General features: G+C 38.8%; 1 protein-coding gene across 1 annotated transcript in view; it reads right to left on the bottom strand.

Moving 5' to 3' along the window:
- Positions 1 to 7757: 7757 nt before the first annotated feature.
- Positions 7758 to 22759, bottom strand: part of EVC2 (Ellis van Creveld syndrome 2) — a gene marked incomplete at its 5' end in the record, with an annotated part of 75175 nt that continues 60173 nt past the window's right edge. The window contains 6 exons of the mRNA XM_010150092.1: positions 7758 to 8031; positions 8408 to 8509; positions 9406 to 9599; positions 17221 to 17308; positions 18778 to 18989; positions 21206 to 21433. Of these exons, the coding sequence (XP_010148394.1) occupies positions 7758 to 8031; positions 8408 to 8509; positions 9406 to 9599; positions 17221 to 17308; positions 18778 to 18989; positions 21206 to 21433 (1098 nt within the window). The remainder of the gene's footprint in view (positions 8032 to 8407; positions 8510 to 9405; positions 9600 to 17220; positions 17309 to 18777; positions 18990 to 21205; positions 21434 to 22759) is intronic.

The raw sequence follows: 22759 nt of genomic DNA, 5'->3' as shown, positions 1-22759 counted from the left end.
CCGCCCCGCCCAGCATTATCTTCCTTAACCGGGAAAAAGGAATTTCTAGGACACTGCAGCCATCACTAGCTGTTGCACAGAGCCAAACAAACTGGGAGAACCCCACAATTTCAGCTTTGCTGCTGCCAGCTGCATGGACTGGAGCTCCTTGAGATCAGCACCGCACTGTTGGTGCTGACAGGTTTTACCTGCAGAAACAGCTCTTCACCACCACCACCGCATGAGCTGGTCCTCCACAGAACCCCGGACCTTGTTTGTTCCAGCATCTGCAACCATGGACACATTCTACAAGAAGTACTATATCCCTTCAAAAAGACAATCATGTTAACAGACCGCTGGCTTGTTACACAAATAAAGCCAAAAGTTGTTAAACAGAATTGTGATCTAGCATTTACATAAATTGAATTGGTTTGGTGTGGCTTTTCCTCTTCTCTACCATGAAGAGAGAGAGAGTTCCATTATCCTAGAACTTGTTGGAGGGCTTGTATCTCTCTATAAAGCCACCTAAGTTACACTGACAGATTCTATAGTAATCCTGGTTTATTTTTTTTAAACTAGCACATTAAGTATTTTATACAGTACTTGGAAGGAAAAAACACCTCTCCCCTCCCTCCCTGCGGAACACCGTGACTTTGGCTTACAACAAAGAAGACCATCCACAGACTCTAGGACGAAGGTATGACAGCCTCTGTCTAGAACCTGCCTCTCTGCAGGTATGAGCTGCAGGTGTGTGTTCAGGTCTTGGATTACTTCTCATTTCCCTTCTACTTTATTATGACTGCTAACAACTATGGATTCTTTTATTGAGGCTTGGAACATGTTCCATTTCTTTTTACTAATAGCCTGGAAGTAAAGAGTATTCTTACTAAATTTGTGAATAATACCAAACTGGGAAAGGCAACAAGCACACTGAAGAACAAGATCAAAATTTAAAGGAGTTTTAACCAGCCATGAGTGGTCTGAAGAGAACAGATCCTAATGCCATTGAAGATACACGGAGAATATGGTCCTGAGAATGGCATGGATGATGACCCACAGGTGTGGTTAGCAATGTCACCCTGCTGTAAATAACCATGGGCCAAGGGGGAAATACTGTACATGATTTACATGAAATTGATGAAATCTATCAGCATAGGAAAGCCTCAACACCCCAGATCTCCTGTACTTCTCTACAGCTGGTGGGATTGTGCGTTACCTGGGCAGGAGGGTGATTGGGTGGTACTTCTCCTGAAGGGAGTGTGCAGTATCCCACCAAGACAGACTCGGCCACTGGCAGCTCACCAGCTTACCACAAAGCTACTCAGTGTTCATCAGACCACTGTCTAACCATACAACTAAAAGGATAGTAAAAATAACAACAACAACAAAAGGCAGGGATTCACGTGGGTTTGAACCAGTCAGGGAGCATCACAATCACTAACACATTCATTCTCCTGGGAAAAAAGCGAGGTTTAGGAAGGAAACCTGAGACAAAGTACGGACCTTAGCCCGACCTCCCAGCTTTCAGGATAGAAATACCACTTTTTCCTCTGTTCCCTGGTAAAAAGCAGACATCAAAAAGACAAATCTTTTCATAGGGAAACAATTAAATTTTTTCTGTGAGAAAAAGGTATCTTTATACTTTTGGAAAAAATACTGTAAAAAGAACTATTTTTATTAAAACTCTCATTAAATTACTCTGTTTCTTCTCATTTAATAACATGAGTTAGAAAAAAGAAGATACTGTATACTGAAGATCTGGAGAATTTTTGTTCATTAGCGGAGCAGATAATTGGTTAAAAATACTAGAAGAAAGAATATGGGGCATTCCTACTATTTTAGACAGCTTGAAGACATAAAAATAGTAAACTTTCAAAGACAGCTTCTAATTCTTCAGATCTTCTTGATATTCTCCAAGAGATAAGGATGGGAAAGCAGAGATCACTTTCAATCATTTAACCCTGAATTACCCAGTTTCTACAGTACATGAAGAAAAATGACATAAGCTTCTGTTTAGGTAATATGCATAGAGACCAATTTGGAGATATAGCCAAGATGGTAATTTTAGAGCAATGAATTATGAGTGATCAATAGCAAATGAATAAAAATCCACTGGCAGACATGCCCAGATTTAATTACTAGTGATGGTCAAGCCATAAGCAGAACAAAAATATATTGAAAAGTCCGACAAACAATTATACATTCATTCCAATTAATATAGACATTGAACACCTACCCACTCAAAAAATTTTGTAATAGCCTTTCAATTTATACTCCTAAAAGTAATTTTTTACTCCTGAAACACTCTGCATAGGGATACTTTTGTTCAGTTGATTAACAACAAAACCATTCACATACCGTAACCGATGTTCATCTCAACTACACAAAAGCTAAAGTCTAACACAAATGCTCAAGTTCTGCCTTCAGATCCTGAGTGCTATTTTGGCTTGAAATGATACCTGCCACTTCCAGGGTTTAACTTATTTTTTTTATCCAGCTATCTTCCTTCAGACAAAAGTGGTTGAAAATACACAGCCTTTTTTCTGCAGGTAGCTTCTCTGGAACAATTGAAGGAGGATGAAATTGACTTTTTCAAAACATAATTCGCTTCCCTGCAGGTATAGCCCAATGGCTGTCTCCTGCTCCCCAGAGGGACATCTGAACCTTGAGGAAAACTAAAGTGCTTTCAGTCAAAGTGTCTCTCAAGCTTCCTGAGACAGCTGAGGGAGGGAAAAGTAAGTAGTGGGTTTATATGCCAACAAGCCCAAACTGCTCAAATACAGAGATGGGCGTTATCAGTTCTCGTTGAATGGACCATTTATATCACAGCTTGTCTGCAACCAAAGGCAAACAGTGAGCACACTGCGGAGTCTTTCACAAGCGTTGAGCTTGACTTTCCCTGCCTCGCTCCCTGGGAATGACAAGAAAACAAATGGAAAGAGAGCACTGAAGGCCTCAGCTGGTGGCCTTTGCCAGCCATTCTGCAGAAAAGGACTGGAGTGGAGAAGCAGAAGGTGGCAAAGACTAGATCCCACCTGGAGCACTCAGCTAGGAGGATAATAATGTTCATCACTTGCACATACTGCTCGGCTGGTACAAGTGTTTGCATGACCCCTCATACAGTGCTCAACAGCCTGTGACAATGCAGCTTTTACAGTTCAGTAAGGAAAATCAGCTTTATGCTGGTACACCTACATCTGCACCAGTTACACCAGCACCGCAGTGAAACGTTTTGGCGCAGGGCAGAGAGGGAACTGGGTCAAGTGAGTGAGTGGACTTGGCATTTGGTGCTTTGAAAATCCTGCTGTCAGTCTCTCGGGAAGCAGGAGCTGTTGATGAAAGGCAGGGTGGTTACCGGCACTGAGCTGTATTAAGATAACAGCATAGAGTCTTAACATTCCCCAGAAGAAATAAAGGTGTTAGAATAGCAGCTGAGTAAATATAAGATAATGAAGAAAGAAGCATGGTTTCCCCAGGTTCAAATAAAGCAGATGAGATTTTTGCAGAACTGACCTTATTAAAGAGCCATCGTCACTTGAAAAATTAATTAACCCAAAACTATTGTAAGTAAAGTTACCTATTAAACGTAACAGTGGATTCCACAAAAATGTCAACCCTTTAACTTCCATTTTTACATTTTTCTGTGGTGAAGTGATAGGTCTATGTATGTATTTTCACTTTTCTTTACAATTGATCGACTTTTTGACACAATGTTGATAGTCTCCACCAGAACACCCAGTCGTTCATTCTTGGTATGAATTATTCTTCACAAGGATTAGCCTGCGTATTTTACTTTATTATAAATTAACACGTAATACTGAGGACAGGGAAATGAAACTGAAACTACTGTAGGAAATCTCAACTCACTAGTTTCATGGAAACATTTTCAGCTCAAGCACGACAGAACAACATTTTGTGTCCATCTTCCCTAAAATGTTTTTCACCATGTGGGATCTTTTTATTTAAAAAGAAGAACTTTAAAGTGAAATCATTAAATAAAAGCGTGATCTTAGAGTTAAACTAAACAACAGTGAGCAATGTCCTGCATGCTAATCCCATACCTATATCCCCGGTACACCAAGCCAGAAATAGGGCAAGGAGAATAAATAATCTTTTAAAATATTATTTCTGAAGGGAACTATGGAGGCTTCGTGCTATTATCTATGTAACTGTGGGTTTTGTTTCAACCTCTATTAAGAGATGCAGCAAAGAACTTCACTACAGAAATGAATTAGACTTCAGTAACTGCATTCATGAGGAAGATACCGCATACACATGAAGAACAGGGACATAGTACGACACAGCAGAAAATCTGATGAATAATTACTTACCCACTGCAAATAGTTGCACAGGTCCAGAAGCATACAGATACTGATTCTGTTTAAATACATGGGCACTGAGGACCTTAACAATTTAAAACATTCAAGTAAGTGTCCATTTAATCTTAAAAGGATCAAAGTATCTTAAAATAATTTTCTTTGAGTTTTCATAGTATTTTTTCCCCTACTGATGCATACCTCTGCTTTGACAAACACAGAGTGTTACTTCACGAGCAGCAAGTTGGGCTAACGATAACACCGAGGAGCCTGTGCACAACTAATAAGCCTCCTGAAAATCGTGAACCAGGAGCCAGGTTGTGCCCAGGCAGTGCCCTGGGTATGAGGGATGCTCTGCGCAGTGGGTGCAGATTGCAAGCTGACATTACTTAAGTACATGGTGAAGAAATGATAGCAAAAACCTACAGTTTATTAGTCTGGCGTGGAGAATAATTTCTTCAATAATTATACCATTGCTAGTCATTTTTTACTGCATGGATTAAAGCTTCACTGCCCAGGGACAGTTACTTTTGCCTTTTCTTTGCGTGTTTGGTTCCTTGGTCAATGGCTTCAGGTTGAGGGGAGAAAACAGTCGCAATGCAATAAGAGTATATCATTAACTGCCAGGTACAAGATAAGATGTGAAGTAATGAAATTCCAGAGGCACACAATTAATTGTGGGATTAATTATAGGGTTCTTCATTTCCAGTACTTTCAATCTCAGTAAAATACATTATATAGTCAGGTAGAAACCAACAGAAGAATTTGCTAAACAAGTGAGTCATTTCTTTGAAGCCCCATTTCTACAATGAGCATGATATTGGCACCCTTACCAGTTACTTTTATCTTTTCTGTTTGACTACATCTGTTTAAAACAGGAGGTTCAGGCAGACTATAAGGTGTCCCTTTCTGATGGCAATTTAGTGAGAATGAAGAACAATTTGCCCCACGTGGATAATATTCAAAATCCTGAATAATTTTGGCCTTGTATTACTTATTTTATTGATGACTATGAAGCCAAATGGGCTTAACCTTGAATGGCTTTTCCAGCACACATTCCTTGGAAGACTTCAGCTGTGAAATATGGATGCTAATACTGGTGGTACACACACAGAACTGCACACACAACAGCTGGGCCTCCTATGTCCTCCAAATGACTCAAAGCTGAATGTAACTCTTTACATTCAGGTGGGCTTTTACCTAGGTAGTATTTTGTTCATAAGGCACAAAAGATGTTAGGATCTGGATGTTTCTTTGAATATGTACTGCATGATATGAAACTGATTTACAGTGGGACATGACTTTCCCTGCTTCAATAGTTACAATCACTGATTTGCTTCAAATTTGTGATGAGGTGTGTCAGAATTACAAATTGTCTTTCTGTTATTAGACATACAGATTATCTGTTAAGGATAATAAGTTGATTTTGCAATCAATATCGAGATGTTGCATTGTATTATTGTAACTGATTAGAGCTATTGGCCCCAGTGTCTCCTCTGTGATCAGTATGGCCATTTCCCTTTTATAATAGCCTCGAGTCTGGGCTTGCAAAGACATCTCAGAAGAGACTCATATTCAAGACAGGGTGTTTCAGCTTTCAAGTGTTCCTTGCAGCTCCCAGCACAGCTCAGGTTTTCCTACTGCTTTTCTTGCCTAGCCAAACCCCTTTCTGAAATCCCTGAGCTCTGACCCACCTCTGAGGTAGGACGGACCCTACCTTTACCTACCCACGCCTTGGGGGTGATGTACAACCCTGATGAATTTCTACTTCCATGAGAGCGATGACTTCCATGAAAAGACTGAAGAATGCAATCAAAAAATAACTAGGATTATCAGGCTAATTACTGCATAAATTTTCTAATGCTAATAGCGATATAAACACTAATTGTTGTTTACTGTGGGTTGAATACTTAAACTTGTCAAGAGAACTGAGGAGAAAAAACCCCACAACCATAGTTTTTTCCACTTGGAATGGATGCCAACTGCAGACACACATACCTCGGAACATTTTAATTTTTAAAAAGAAATATGTACCATATTAATACAAAGACACAGAAACTCAGTACATGTAAAACTGCAAAACATATGATCACAGTACCCTCAGAGCATACCATTAAAATACAGTTTAAAAACCTCAAATCAGGCTTGAATACCATCAAATATTAAAAAATACATTAATTTAATTAGGCTTTTTCTGTTCGTGTTTTAGGGTTCATAGTTATAGGCTTCTTTCTGTCAACTAGAAAAGTTTAAATATTAACCCTTTTTAAAATGTAAAATTATATTCTTGCCAAAATAGAGAAATGCAAGAATAAGACCTTCAAAAATACCCACCTAAAATTATTAAGGTATTACATGTCTTACTATTATTAAGGTATTACATGTCAATTTACATTTTTCCCTTTTCTACCAAGCAAGTGTGATGATACTGGTTCGCCAAGAAAATATTTAACAGAGTTTTGAACTGCATCCGTGTTCACAGTTCAACGGAAGTAAGTTTAGAAATGATAGTGAAAAGTTACTCCAGGATGTAAGGCTAAGTACACATGCATATGCCTTTAGCAGCCTTCCAGTACCTAAAGGGGCTACAAGGAAGCTGGCGGGGACTTTTTGTGGGGCTCTGTAGTGGCAGAACAAGGGGTAACGGGTTTAAATTGAAAGTGGGGAGGTTTAGATTAGATATCAGGAAGAAATTCTTCCCGGAGAGGGTGGTGAGGCACTGGAACAGGTTGCCCAGAGAAGCTGTGGATGCCCCATCCCTGGAAGTGTTCAAGGCCAGGCTGGATGGGGCTTTGAGCAACCTGATCTAGTGGAAGGTGTCCCTGCCCATGGCAGGGGGGTTGGAACTGGATGGTCTTTGAGGTCCCTTCCAATCCAAACCCTTCTATGTTTCTATGCTCAAGATTTGGACTACCAGCTATCACTGTAGAACACAGACTGCAGAAGTAACATTCAAAGCCTGTTAAGAACACAACATTAAACAGTAAATTAGCTAGAATAACAGAAAATCAGAGAACAGAGGACTTGTGGGTCATCCACTTCATCTCTTCATGTCACCTGCAATACTGCAGCTTATTACAAGATTATATAAATACAAGAACAGTAAAGCAGTACTTTATATAAAAAATAACCTTTCTATATAAATTATAAAAATAAAACTACAGTAAAATCAGTGCAAAAATTACTAAAATATACTGAAGGAACACCAAATCCAACCTGTCAGAATGTGCACCGTAAAACACCCATATTTCATCTACTGCATCATATGCCGATGAGAATTAAAAAAATGCACAGAGAATATTGCTATCTGTGCCATTCTAAAATTACAGCTATTTACAATGTCAAACAAATGAGATTAAAACAAAGCACGTGTTATTTAAACTGCACACTTCTTTCTCATTATTTTACTAAATTTTAAATAACCTCCTCTTTCCTAATTGATACGTTGAAAGGAAGTCGCCCTCACAAGTCCATATTTACACGAGTGGCCTTTCTGGAATTAAGAAAGTTCTTTTTCTTTTTCCTTGGTGAACTCTGCAAAGAAAGTACTGGATCACTTGGCTCACGGAACAAAAATACCTTCTCCCCTGTGTCTAACAGCACTATGGCTTTGGCAGTTGCAGTGTTCAAAGGAACAGGTGGATCAAGCACTTCCATAGGAGGATGTGTAACCGAACAGCCAAGATGAATGAATGATGGTTTTTCCAAGAGAGCAAGTTGTTTCTTCTTTATCAAGCTACATTAATGAAAAAAATTGAATTGAAAAATGAAAAATTTGGTAAAAAAACAAAACAAAACAAAAAAAACCCTTTTTATATCATATCTTGACACAGAAGTGGTGACTTTGGAAGCTAAAGAAAATCATATTTCAGACAGAATTGTAACTTCCATTCCAAATAACAATAATTTACATATAATTTTCTGAGATAGAAAATTGCATAAGGAAAGGTAACCTCATCATAAATAACCTCAGAGAAGTTTGCTAATGTATATAAAAATGTGTGAATTTTGTGGATTTGTTTTCTGATTTCTAACAGCTATGAGGAACCGTTAAAGATGAAATAAGTATATAAAAAAAAAAAAAATTAAGTTTCTTCCTGTTTTCTCCTTACCTGTCTTTTCTCTTGTTTAGAGAAGGCATCTTTTCCAAACTTTGGTTTATCAGATCTTGCCTTACTTTGTTCTCTAGTGCTTGCCACAATTCTTGGTTCTTCCTGAAGGAGCAGGAAAGAAAAAAATTCCCAGAAGCAAGTCCTCAAATATGCACATTTTCCGCCCTTCTGATTTTAGCTCCCAAACCCATGACAGTAGTACCATGAATACAGTCAAGTAAGAGCATTCACGGATTTTTGCTGCCCTGCCACAAGTCATTTAAACCAGCTAAGATCACACCTCAGGGCATGGTCCCAAGGACCCTTATCTGTTCCTTGACAGCTGACATCTGGCAACTAGAGGGCCTAGTGCCACAACATCTGCTTTTCTCCCCTTCCTATGTCATGGCAGGGAGTAGGGAGAGAGTGTCCGGGAGCACCTCTCCATGTTAGCTACACAGCTATTCAGCTGATGTTAATGGGGACAAACTGGAGTGATGAAGGCTCTGGGAGACTACCTGTCTGAGTAAAGGGAGAAACAGTGGCCACTTGGGATTTAGTAATAAACTATACAGGGACAGACATCTACAAGGTTGAAACTTCCATTATTAGAAAGGAGGACCTCCTTTGTATCTTCAGGAGCTACAGACACCTGAAATGTGGTGTGCTGTGACTATTATAAATACAAAAAACTGGAAGGAAAATATTTTATTAAACTCCAATTATAGTCAGGAATGAAATTATCAGAACAAGATTTATGAATCAGTAAAACTCCCATTTAATTCATAAAGTTATAAAATTTATTAGCTCTTTATCAATCAATTTATTATAGCTAAAATATTTCAGAAAATAAGGTAGCAGTTTCAAAGTATTTTTACCCCACAAAAATATTTCAAAAGGAAAAGCTTATGCACCTGTGATTTTTTCTACTGCTGTCAATCTGCTTGTCCAGCAAATACATATTCATGTAAAACACTAATCTTCTCTTGTCATGGTCTACCAAAAAACATCACACTTACCTTTTTTTACAGCTGTCAGACTCATCAGCATTACTGTCACTTTCAACAACACCATCTGAATATTTACTGATGGAATCAAGGACAGAAAGAACCTCACTTTGTGAGTTGGTGGGCAGCAACAAGTTGAGGATCCTGTGCAAAACCCCCATGGGTACCCTCATCAGTTTAGCTAAATAACCTGCCAGTCGGAGCTCCTAGAGGATTAATGAGACAGATGAATTCAACATTGAAAATGTAAAAAAAAAAAAAAAAAGCATTAGCAAATTTTAATTACTATAATTAAAGAATTACTCATTATAGAAAAAAACCAGCATTGAAAATCATGTTATTGGTGACAGTTTTGGTGTCAAATGGTCACAGTCTGATAATCATTGTTTCTACCCACACTGGCCCATATACATTACAGATGTCCATTTCATTCTGCATGTAGGCAATGCAGATGTTAAACAACCAGCTGATCTTGGCGTATGTGCTTAGGGCATACTTGGGTCAGAGAAATCACAATGTAAGGTTTAGTTAATTTATGGACTGTACTACTATCAAGAAATCCTTTCAAGACAGCAATTAAGTGATATGGCATTCCTTGGTCTGTAAAATTAAGGAGGAAAATAGTCTCTGAAACCCAATGACAATGTTTACATGTTGCCACGGTCGAGCATTTCATTGTTCAGCCTTTAATATGAGATTCTGTGATAAGCTCAGAAAACAGCTTGTAGCATTTGTTAAGAGGTGAAGGGAACACCTGTTTTTATTTTAGTGGTGTGTTTTTTTTTTCCAAATGTCCTCTCTTTTTTAGCCCAAAGGTCAGTGGTAAAGCATATTCACATAGTGTTCAAATAGACTAAGTTCAAATTTAGTTGTTCCTTAGACAATCCACCAGCCCCATTTCCCATCCCCTTCCAAACACCACAATCCCGTTGCTATTTTCTGCTCTGCTGTCATCTGTGTCCCCAGGGCTGTTTCTGCAGATACCTCCCGTGTGTCAGATATGAAAAGTCTACAATATATAGAGATCTACATGGAAAGGAAAGAGTAGAGCAAATTAAAGCAAGTTAAAGCTTTAAAGGATGTCAGAAAAAAGCTGCAGTAGTCTATTCAAACCATACACGTATCTCAGGTAGCTGTTAGGTAAGATGTGCCAAACGTTCGAGATGACTCATGACAGCTGAGTCACCCCCGTGCTACAGACCCTCCTATAACCATTGATGGGAAGGGGACTAGAAAGCCCATGTCACATCAAGAACCCACAAGGTCCCACCATACAGGAAGACAGCCAATTTCTTTGTCGACAGTGGATTCAAAATGTCACAGCAAATGTTTGAACTCTGCCTCTTTTTTTGCACGATGAAATTTCAGAGGAGCACCTAAGTGATCCCTATATTAAGTGAATCTCCTTTGAAAGAACCACTTCACCAGAGGGATGCTCTGTAAAAGACAATTCTTTCTGCTAAATCCATATAAAAACCAACAAAACAATTACCCTCAAAGCAGGCCTAACCCAAATTTACACAGCCCCAAAAATACAAGAAATCAGTCAACCTTCTTTTCCCATAACCGTTCTCCAAGCAGAGAACTCCCCTCCAAAAGGCAGGAAAACTAGCCATTTTGCAAAGTTTTTTGGCCTTTTCAGTGTTGTTACAGGTTTTCCATGGAAACCACTGAGATACTAGAATAAACAAGACAAAATCCTAAGATTGAAGAAAGATTAGTAAATTGATGTGGTATCTGAAGTGTCCAATATTTTCACCCTAAACAGGTACCAAAGTTAGGTAAAAGACATGCTTGTTCAGGCTACTTAGGGCAAGAAATTATTTGATTCTTCTCTGGAGAGGAATGTAAATAAGAACTTAAACATTAATAGAAACACCTAAGTTTAATTTCTATAGTGCTATACAAACTGTGTTGTACTTTTGGTCTTTAAAAACTGTTCCAGAAACTTACAAAAAACATTGAGAATAAAAATGACATCTCTGTGACCTATTCTGTCCTTTTTGGCTACATGGTCTCAGGATTTTTAACTCAGTTACTTATATGTGGATGACTGAAACATGACTTCAGTACTGCTTTCCTCTGTAATAGTTTCCTTTTAAAATGTTATTTTCCCCACTCTGACCCATACCTTTCTGCATCAACTATGACCTGGACTGACAGGCAACCCTTAATTCTTTTCTAACACAGCAGAATTCATGATTAAGTACTCCTGCACGGTGCTACAATTGGTACTGTTGACAGCAAAGCGGCACAGGCATGCACTGGCCAGGTGCATCTAGCATAGGTACGGCAAAGGGAGTGCTGATGTGTGAACATGCACCAGCGCTGAGCAGCACTTTCAGATGCTCGCAGCTACCCAGACCCACTTGCAGAAGTGGGAAGGAGAAGTGAATGTGCATGCAAACACAGGAATGGTTGCACTAGTCAGACCAAAGGCCTCCAGTGTGGGTTGAGTTTGATTCTTCGGGGATATTATATTGTAAGGTACCAAAAAAAGGTTAGGAATTCACTTTTTTCATAACATCTAATAGATACAAATGCTACTTGCACTGCCATTAACCTCATCTGTATTCTCTGAATTGGGTCAAAATAAAACGAGGAATGAATTGTAATTTACAAACAACAGAATTACTTTTAAGTATATGGACTGAGCAATGTGTATTTAAACACCTAACACAAGAACCAATTAACTTGATCCATACTGTGTTTCAAGCTTACTGTGCTGTTTCCACATGTGGAAACAGCATCATCTGCCTGCATCATCTGTTGTCTCTAAAATGCAACTAGTGTACCTGGGGCTATAGCTATGAGATTATTTAAAAGTAACTTCTCAGCCACAGGCTTATGATCTGGAATTCACTATCATTCAAGCAAATCTATTATTGACCTAGATCTGCCTCGATAAGGAGGTAAGCTCAAACACGAAATATAGAAAAGTAAAACTTATCTAGTTTTCCAGAGAAGGCTGCATCCACAGTTCTGAAAAACAGTCTAAAGGGGAAAATCCTCTTTAAAGAAAAGAATGAGTGTAATATACAGAGGTATCCTACAGTTTCCTAATACTTGCCAAAATAATGTATTCTATTAATTGTAAGAAAACAGGGGGTGAGAATATTTAAAATCTATTCCCATATCAGCTCAAAGGATAAGCACATCCAAAAGTAAGAACATACTCTTCTACTAAACACATACTTCTTTACAGTTGAATTAACAGTAGTGTGGTTTGGAATTATAGTTGGAATTAGTATAATATTACAGTTGCTCAGAACAGAAATTTTATATCTATAGTGTAAATATGTATAGGTTTTATGGAATTTCAATAAAGTATGTCGCAGAATATCTCTGGGCTACACTTTATATGAATAAATATAAACACAAAATCCGCAATGGAGTATCTAATGCATATTTACACAAATTAATTATTTCTTCAGGGAATCTCATGAACAAAACATAAAGCACAGTCCCCCAAGTATACACTGAACAGTGCATCCAGTTTTTCAAGTGCAGTGAGGTGACAGTGATGCTCTTCAACCTCTGTCTTCAAGATGCCACAATCTACAATTATCCAGGGTCACTGTTCACCTGCTAGAGTGCTAAGAGGTCTGGGCATTGTGAAAATATTGACATATTCTGTTTGCTTGCATCTATGATCTGCATAACAATGACTCTAACCCCTCAACTTGCAGAATACATGTCATACTGTTCAAAAGCTCTTTCACAATGTATCTGTACCAAAGAAACTTAACAGGCAACACAGGAAGACAATTAAATTGCCATAATCCAAGGGGAAATGCCTAGCGACCTTTTACACCACTTGGACAAACACAAGTCTAAAGGGCCAGATGGGACCCACCCATGGGTACCGAGGGAGCTGGCAGAAGGGCTCACCAAGACACTTTCAATTGTTTATCAGCAGTCCTGGCTATCTAGGGAGGTCCCAGTTGACTGGAGGTTAGCAAATGTGATGCCCATCTTAAGAAGGGCCAGAAGGAGGATCTGGGTTACTACAGGCCTGTCAGTCTGACCTCAGTGCCAGAAAGGTTATGGAGCAGATTATCTTGGGTGCCACCACGCACCATGTCCCACACTTGGGTCACAACAACCCCCTGCAAAGCTACCAGCTTGGAGGGTGTTGGTCAATGGCCAACTGACTAAGAGTGTGCCCAGGTGGCCAAGAAGACAAATGCTATCCTGGCCTGCATCAGGGACAGTGTGACCAGCAGGACCAGGACAGTGATTGTCCCCTGTACTGGGCACTGGTGAGGCTGCACTTTGTCTCCTCTGTTCAGTTTTGGGTCCCTCACTACAAGAAAGACATTGAGGTGCTGGAGCGTGTCCAGAGAAGGGCAACAGAGCAACCACCCCAAAGGGTCTGGTGCACAAGTCCTGTGAGGAGCAGCTGAGGGAACTGGGGCTGTTCAGCCTGGAGAAGAGAAGGCTCAGGGGAGACCTTATTGCTGTCTGCAACTACCTGAAAGGAAGTTGTAGCAAGGTGGGCATCAGCCTCTCTTCCAAGGTAGCAAGTGATAGGACCAGAAGAAAGGACCTCAAGTTGCCCCAGGAGAGGTTTAGATTGGATATTAGGACAAGTTTCTTCACTGAAAAGGTTGTCAAGCATTGGAACAGGCTGCCCAGGTGGTTTAGTGAAAATTCTTGAAGGTATTCAGAAGACATGTAGACATGGTGCTTAGGGACATGGTTTAGTGGTGGACTTGGCAGTGTTAGGTTAATGGTTGTATTCGATGATCTTAAATGTCTTTTCCAATCTATATGATTCTAGGATTCTATAAACTGTCAGCAACTTAAGCAACATGGTTTACTTATGCTGTAGAAAAAGCAATATCCAGCATCTCCCCCCAGCCAAGTGGTATGATCTTGGGGAATATAGAACAAGGAGCGTAGTACTTAATTATAAAATTTTATAGCACCAAAACTGAGTCACAATAATGTGCAAACCCAGAATATTCCTGGTTAGTCCTGGGCAGTCCAATAATAAATATGATTATCACTTCCAAAACAAAGAGAGCTTTGACTTTGAGCTGAAAAGCTAAGAAGAGAGACAAGCTCTCTTGGTATAGGTTTCCCCTCAAAATGAATGATTCACAGCCAGAAGCAGTGGCACTCAGTGACCGGGTTCGTCTCCCTTCCCTCCCATCAAGTCCTACACAGCTGCTTCATCATTCATCTTAACATGGCACAAATTCATGCCTACATGAGGGAGGTAGATGCTGAGGCTCTAACAGACACAACCAAACTCAAGAGCAGCAGAAAAACATTTCATATTCTTTGCAATATAAGAACTCTTCTGCTGAGCAGCTGGCTTGTTGCATGCATCTTCTTCCTACCCTTTTATGCTCAGGAGTATTGCAAGTTAAGAACCACAGTATGAGATTAATGCAGCCTTCATGCTCTCTTGTAAGAGTTCCCACTTAGCGGTACCTGTTTTTGCCAGCTTATGAAATTGCTAAATAAACACTATACGAGGTCTCTTCAATTAGTTCATGATTCCAAGGCAATAGTGGATTTAAAAGCATTGAAATTAAACTATGATAATGGTCTCAGTAGTGCTTATCTTGAGGAGTTGGTCTGTGCTGTTTAAAGCCTTTATAACAGCCAGCATTTCTGGATGCAGCATATTTTGTCAGATTAATATATAATGAACTAGAAAAAAACACCAACAAAACAACAGTATAAGAAGAATTCACAAGACTATGGCCCACCAAAATCAATGACTTAAACCACAGTAGTACGGGGAAAGATCAGCAAAGCCCAAAGGACCTTTCAAAGTATTTGAAATTTTTATATTTGTTCTGATAGGTTTTCCCACTGATGTTGAATAGAGTTTATTTTATCTTACATTTATTATATTCAACATGTATCTGAAACACCATATGTTTCAGCAAAATACTCACACAAGCCTGTTAACTTCTTATGTGCTTTCTAAAACACGTAAAAAAGAATGTTCCAAAAAGAAGGAACATTGAACGGTAAAAAAGATCATATTTTCTCCTACAAAAGTGTTCTGAAATCTTGAGCTACTAGACAAACTTCAACTACAAATGGGCAAATACAGCCTCAAATTTAATATGAGCTCTGAAAAGTGTTATAGCTGTCACTACCCTCATCACCATTCCACGACTGAACTAATAACTGAGAATAGTGGGTGACTGCCTTGTCATCATTATTCAAGTTTTTTTAAAGGAGCATAAATGAATGCATATGAGTTTAAAAGTTACAAAGAAATAACCAGATTTAAACTCACCATCATGTGAATATTTACACCTCGTAAGTACTCTACAAAGGGCTGCAGCAGAAGTTTTTACAGTGTCAGCAGGATTCTATTTCTGTGAATTCCAATAAAACATTAGAAGCTCTATGCACAGTAGGCCATGGGGCAGAAAACAGTGAGAAGGAACTGAAGACTGGAACAGAATTTAGCTGCTCCTGACAGCCACATCTGCTTACAATATCCCAAACTGTCAAGGCCAACAGGGTAGCAAGCTGTTTTGAAAAAACAACAGTTGCAACAGGAGGCTGGAGGGTGGGTGGGAGATCAAAGAGGAAAATAACACTACTACTAAAAAAAACCCCAAACTGTAAGGTAACACAAGACACACCAGAATGGGTTTTTGATGTTTCTATTATTATGTCTAGAAAATACGATGCTCTTAGAAAGTGTTAAGACGAGCTTTGAATCCCAACTCTTCTGATTTAATTCATTAGCAGAAAGTGAGATCTTCCATTTCAGGAAGATTCCTTAGCCATGAGGCTGCCAGATACTCAGAGGTCTTCCAGCAAGGCTCACAGGACTCTGCCCTGACTGGAGGAAGCCTAAGTCTCCCCATAAGGCAGAGACCAAAGGGATTATCATGCTCATGTGAGCTATTGGAGATCTTGATGCAAAATTCCTAACCCAAATCAGAGTAAGGATCTGAAAACATGTGCTAACTTCAAGGTGAATCTCCTAACCCAGATATAATCTGCAGGAGTCTCACTTCAGTTCTTCATGAGAACAGCTGATCGCACATAGACATCTAGCTCAGGAGAGAGAGGATAAAGAGTTCAGAAAACTAAGCAGAAATGAGCTAAGACACAGGAAAAGCTGAGACCCTTAGTCTAAGTGATCCCTCCTTGGCTCACTGAACTACCAATTTATGACACTGGTGACTGCAATCACACTTGTCCCCGAGAGGCAAGATAGTTGGATGCAAAAAGCTGCAACACTGATTGCAAACATCTCTTTTCAGATGCCAGCTACATGTCTCAACCAAGGCCTGCAGATAAAACTTGGGGACAACAGCAATTAATTTTTAATGCCTTTTGTGGGACTGACAGGCAGCCAACAGAGAGCAAATTACCTGAAGAGGTGATGCTCTTTTTGAAAACAGTGAGTAATGGTACTAGAAAATTTAACCGGCAATCCGTCTATCACTCAGTTTTGTAACACAAACAATGCAAATCATTCCTAACACTGATTAAAACCTCAACAAAACCCTTGTCTCATTACATGAAAATTGGGCTGTAAATCTGTCTGTTAACCAGAAACTCAGGCAATTTAGTTCTCCACAGAATGAAATGCATTAGGACAATGCTCTGATAGGATTTGTAAGTGAACAAAAAGTATTAACTCAGTAAAATTCAAAAGTCTGAAAGTAGGTCAGAATTAACCAAAGTGAATAATAATACAAGCTGCAAACACCAGAACTGGTAGCAACCATTAGCAGTCACTCCAAGTACATCTGTAACGGTTCCCAAAAAAGAAAAGCTGATTTCCAGATACAGCTGTAATTTAAACTTGGAAGCTTTGTTCAATTTCATGCTTACCTGACTGTAAAGTGCCAAAAATGCATCCATTTCTATATTTTCCAGGAGATCTTCAAGCACCACGCAATTCCATTGCTCATCTCTCAAGCTGAAGTGAAAGAGAGAATTAACATTGAAATCTTCCCATGCACAATGACTGTACTATAGGAAATGATATCAGAAAGTCATCCATTCAGGAAGGGTATATCTCTGTCAGCAAAGTCAGATGAGCAATGTAACTTCTAGAATAAGCCAACTTCTCCCTTCTTCTTCCCTGAACCACTAAGCAAACATCAGAGCAGAATCTAAGACTATGCTCTTGCACACAGTTCAAATCTGGAATTGCTTCAAAGCAACCCATCCTCTTTTTTAAATTTTATCACCACACTTCATGGCAAGTTGGGGAACTTTTTGTAGACAGAATATATTAGTAAACAGTAACCTAATAGTAGCGATGTAACAGTTCAACCTCAAGACTGGTGACTGTTTTGTTTCTGGACCAAATCATGAAGCCATCCTCATGTCATCTGGGAGAAGTACAAAACTTGTTTCTTCCATTAAGTTTTCAGGTAAATAGTAAAAACTAGTTGCACTTTCTTTGAAGGCTTGGCTGATGTATCTCTACAGTAATATCCACAAGCCAGTAACCTATCTGCTCTTCTAGTGGCTCTTTACTTCTGCAACAGAAGTGTCGTTAATCTATATCGAGTCAATCTACATCTTCAGCCCTTTCAGAATTAAGAGACTTAAAAGTGAAATAATTCCACTCAATGCATATCAAAGCCATTTTTAATATATCAATTGCTTCATGGAAAACCCTCTTTGTAATGGAAAGCACCCTCTCAGGATCTTACATGAACCTTGAAATGTGGTAGGCTTTTAATACTGTGCAATACACATGGAAATGTAATTTCTAACTCCCGTAACCCTAACAAATGCATTACAATACTTTGCAAATTTGCAAACTATCATCCATTTTTGCTAGGCAAACTTCATCACAAGGCAGATATTTCTATATATCTCCCAAGAGGCTTCCCCCCACAGTGATATCTTCACTTAAAAACTGTCCAGGAAAAAGTGAAAGCCTGCCTCTGAAGATGACTTTATATATCTTATAAAAAATGATTGTGTGACAGGGAATTCAGTCTACAGTGTGCCAGTGGAGATGGACATTCAATTTAAATTGTCTCAGTTGTTTCCTCTGACCCCAGCAGAGCAGGTTTCATTGCAAGCATTTCCTACCTATCTTCTTGGGAAACACAGGAAAAGGACAAATTCTTTTCTTCCTTTCTGCTGAGGAGTATTATTTTTCTATTGTCCCCATCAAGAAATGGTGATTGCCATGCAACACAGCACAATCTATACATAACTAGGCTATTATTATTTCATGTTGCTTATTTCAATATTCCCAAGACCGTTCATTTATGCTCTGGGCCACATCACAAAACTGCACTGTTCAAACATAGATGTACAGTCCCTCCCCAACACAGCAGAACGCTTAGCCTGCTGTTTCTCTGTTGACATCTTATGGTCTATAAAGACTGTGCACTCAGTAAAACCCGAGACCAAAGAACTTACCTTTGCTGGTGCAGATTTATAAGTTGCCTACATTTATTCATAGCCTGTCTTAGCAGAACTGTCACCTGTCTCTCTGGATTTGTTTCCACAGCTTCACTTGAAAGTCCCAATCCATCTGGAGTCCACATCTGCTTATTCATTAGATGTTGCTGCTGAGCTGACTCCTTACGAAACATCTCATACTCCAGCTTCCTGTCAAGTTCTTCAATCTCCTGGAGGTTGAAAATACATAATGATGAAAAGTCATAATTTAACTTGTAAGAGCAACTTTCATTTGCGTGATGAAAAAAGATGGTATCAGAATTTCTGGTATTAGTTTATTCATTTCTCATTCTACCCAGCCACTTGCAGTCACTGCACTTTCTAATTCATTGCATGGCTTCAGTAAACACGACCTGCACACTATGAATATCAGAACAATGCTGAAAGACATGAGCCAATTGTCATTGTGTTAAAGGTCAATACTCTCTGAAACCTTCCACTGCAGAAGACATCTAGAAAGTACACTATCAGCATGGTGGAGATTCAAACAAAAGAATGGTGCCATTAGAATTCATCTATAAGCTGCATAAAGCCACTGAAAGAGCTTGAGAAACTCGGACTGACTAGTTTTAGTTATACTGAATCAACAGCTAATATCAAAGAAGTTTGAAGATAAAAGACAGTAACACATTTAGTATGATAAAATTAGGGTTAAACTACAATGCTCTAAAAGTCAAAGGGCCGAAACCTAAAGTCTTAAGAGGACAGGATCCCTCGTGCCAAAGAGTAAAGCTAGACATCAGAAGGAAGGCTTCATATTCTAGTTTACCAGTGTCATTGTTGTCTGACCTCAAGCCTTAATTTGCTTAATCTCAATGCCCTACTTCTGAACTTGTACCCTGGAGAAAATGCTGAATTTTAATCTATTCCTCCACCTCATCAGCTGTATTCAGACTACAGATTCATTAGAGCATGGCATCTCTAAGTAAGCATTTGCTCCCCAGTCAGCAGGATTTGACACTGGAGCTTAGATCCAACCCTCCTAACACCGAAACAGAGTATTAACTGATTATCACTAAGGGAACGAAGCAAATTCACATATAACCAGACATGTTTGTTTCACTGATTAGCAAAACTATCCCTGATGTGGTCAGCATTAGGGAATTCTGTGCAATCTCATGTATTTGTTTTAAAGTAACAAATTTTAAAATTTGCCAGCTAGTGGGACAAAGGAGCTGGACACAAACACAGCAAGAGAGAGAGGTTAGATCACCGGGAAACAGTCCCTGTAAACCAAGCCTAACAGGCCCTTTAAACAATTACTAAAATATTTTTTTCCCCCCCCAAAATAGGGTTCAACTCAGTTTTTTTATATTGGATAAAGAATCCAGTGTTAGCTACTCCACGTCTCTCTTCTGCCTCTTCCAATCCTTTTTCTTCATCTGTTCAAGGACAGAGAAGCTAACAGAAATCCTATTGCAGAGTACCCCTTACACTTGCTGCATAAAAGGAAGTAATTTCAGATTAAATTATTTTTAATTTTCTGTCTACATACAACTTTCACTATTTCCTACAGTTTTAATACAAATTTAAGCAAAACTGGAAGCACATAAGCATTCTAACTGCCATTCTAAGAGAAACTCTGTAGAGATAACAGCATTAAAATTTAACCAGGAGTTTTCACAGCAATAGCTGTCTAATGATGTCCTCTAGCAAAGGGGTTTTGCTCTTAAAAACCCATTTTGTTTGTTCTACTCCAGTGCTCTCCCATGCCTCACTTCGATGGTTGCAAATAGCAGATGTGGAAAAAAAAAAAACACCCAACAAAAAAACCTTATGAATACAGAGCAGTGAAGTATTAAAAAAGGATTAGAATACTGGCACATACCAACTATGTAATAAACACGATGAAGGGAAGAGGCTTTTCCAAAGTTTCTTCTATTTAAATTGCCTGAGTGTGCTTGGCAGGAGATAGACAGGTAGGAGACTGTATATGTAATTTAAAAAACTTCAATGATTGAAGCATATCATGTGGTTATGGATTTTACTGTATGGATAACACTGTAAGACAAACAATTTTGAAATACTGACACGACAATTTACATACTATCCCAGTCAAGACTCAGAACCACTTCCCAATGGTCTTCCTTGCTATCAATAAAACTTTAATATTAATTAGCCACCAAAATACCAATCTTCCAGACTGTAGAACTCTGGATGCTACTATAATAAAAATAAATAGTAATAATACACAATATTCCCTGTCTCTAATAGTTCCTCGCTCTTTATTTCTTTTACTGAGTTCATTAAAGTACACATTATTACAGAAATCAGAGGCTGAATGACCAGGAGCTGCAAACCAGCTCAGTTAAACAATCTAGTAAGCTACCATGATAGTTGCTGTCTCCTAACAGGAATGTTTCCTTTTCACAACTTCATTACTTACAGGATTATGTGCTTCTAAAATCTGAATACATTCCAATTTTGAAAGGGTATTTGATGTGCTCAGCTGTTCAAAGAGTAAAGCTTGTACACTTATGGTAGCAGTATACAGCTCCAACATTTTGGATTTTTTACTAGTCTTCTGAAAGGCTAAGGAAGCAATATACTCTCCAAGTTTATTTTCCAGATCGTGCAGCTGACAGTCTTTCTCAAGCAGCAACTCGCACTTAACCTAAAAAAAGTACCAAAACACAAAAGAGAAAAAGATTAACAGAAAAACTTACATGCACACTCATAATTTTACTACTCTGTAATTAACAAGCAGGATAAAGCAGCAAAGAAATCAATACTGTTATCTTATAATGTAATACACTGTTTTTAAAAAGTGGTTATAACATTATATTCCACACTCTTACTGTGTTTAAGTAATCAAAAACAATATTACAGTAAGGTCAGATACTTCAAGGAGATCAGGCTTTATTTTAGGGTAGTCATAACTTTAATAATAAATACTAACCTAAAAGAGAAAGTCCATGTAATTTTTTAATAAAAGTTGAAAATACAAATAAACCTATGCTTACCTATGTGATTGGTTAAGTGAGAAGATAAAATACATCCTTCTTAGCACAAATACAAAATTTATAGAAAGACTGTGTTTAGTTTCAAATTGGCAAGTGCCAGTTAATACTGATGAATGAAATTTAACCTAATATTCTTCAAGCAAATAACTGCTTTATATAAGAGGATTTTTGGTTAAACTGTAAACCAAGAGGCTACTGGTAATGGATTTCAAACAAGATTAAAACTGGATTGAATAGACATCAAACAGGATTAAATCAAAATGATTTAACTCAGTAACTATGTTGCTGCCACACGTCTGATGGGATGTCCCCAGAAACTATCCAACAGTGAAAGGCAAGCATGACATGCACAAGCACACAATCAAATGCAATGTGATTGATGAGCTCTTCATGCTATACCACTGACATTCACAGCCAGCGATACTGCCACTGTAACCAGTTTTCTACAGGACAACGTGCATATTAGCCAGCTGCAATTACCCTCTTCAGATGTTTCCATCTGAGCTTGTCACTCTAAGCTCCCTTTAAAGTCAAAGAAAAGAAAAAGAAAAATGTACTTCTCAATATGTTTTGTATCCTAAAAAGTTTGTTTCCACCAACATGAAACGTGTGGATGGCTAGGTTAGACATTGAAGGCTACACTGCATATCTAAGATCTGGGTAGCTGAATCCTCAAAGACAGAAAATAATCACAGAATCATAGAATGGTTTTAGTTGCAAAGGACCTTAGAGATCATCTAGTTCCAACCCCCCTACCATTGGACATCCTCCACTAGACCAGGTTGCTCAAAGCCTCATCCAGCCTGGCCTTGAACACTTCCAGGGATGGGGCATCCACAGCTTCTCTGGGCAACCTGTTCCAGTGCCTCACCACCCTCTCCATGAAGAATTTTTTCCTGATATCTAATCTAAACTTCCCCACTTTCAATTTAAAAACGTTCCCCCTTGTCCTGTCACTACAGGCCCTTGTAAAAAGC

Source organism: Eurypyga helias, unplaced genomic scaffold (assembly GCF_000690775.1).
Source record: "Eurypyga helias isolate BGI_N326 unplaced genomic scaffold, ASM69077v1 scaffold3764, whole genome shotgun sequence".
In the NCBI taxonomy this organism is placed as follows: Eukaryota; Metazoa; Chordata; class Aves; order Eurypygiformes; family Eurypygidae; genus Eurypyga; species Eurypyga helias.
This window is presented reverse-complemented; position numbering and strand designations above follow the sequence as displayed.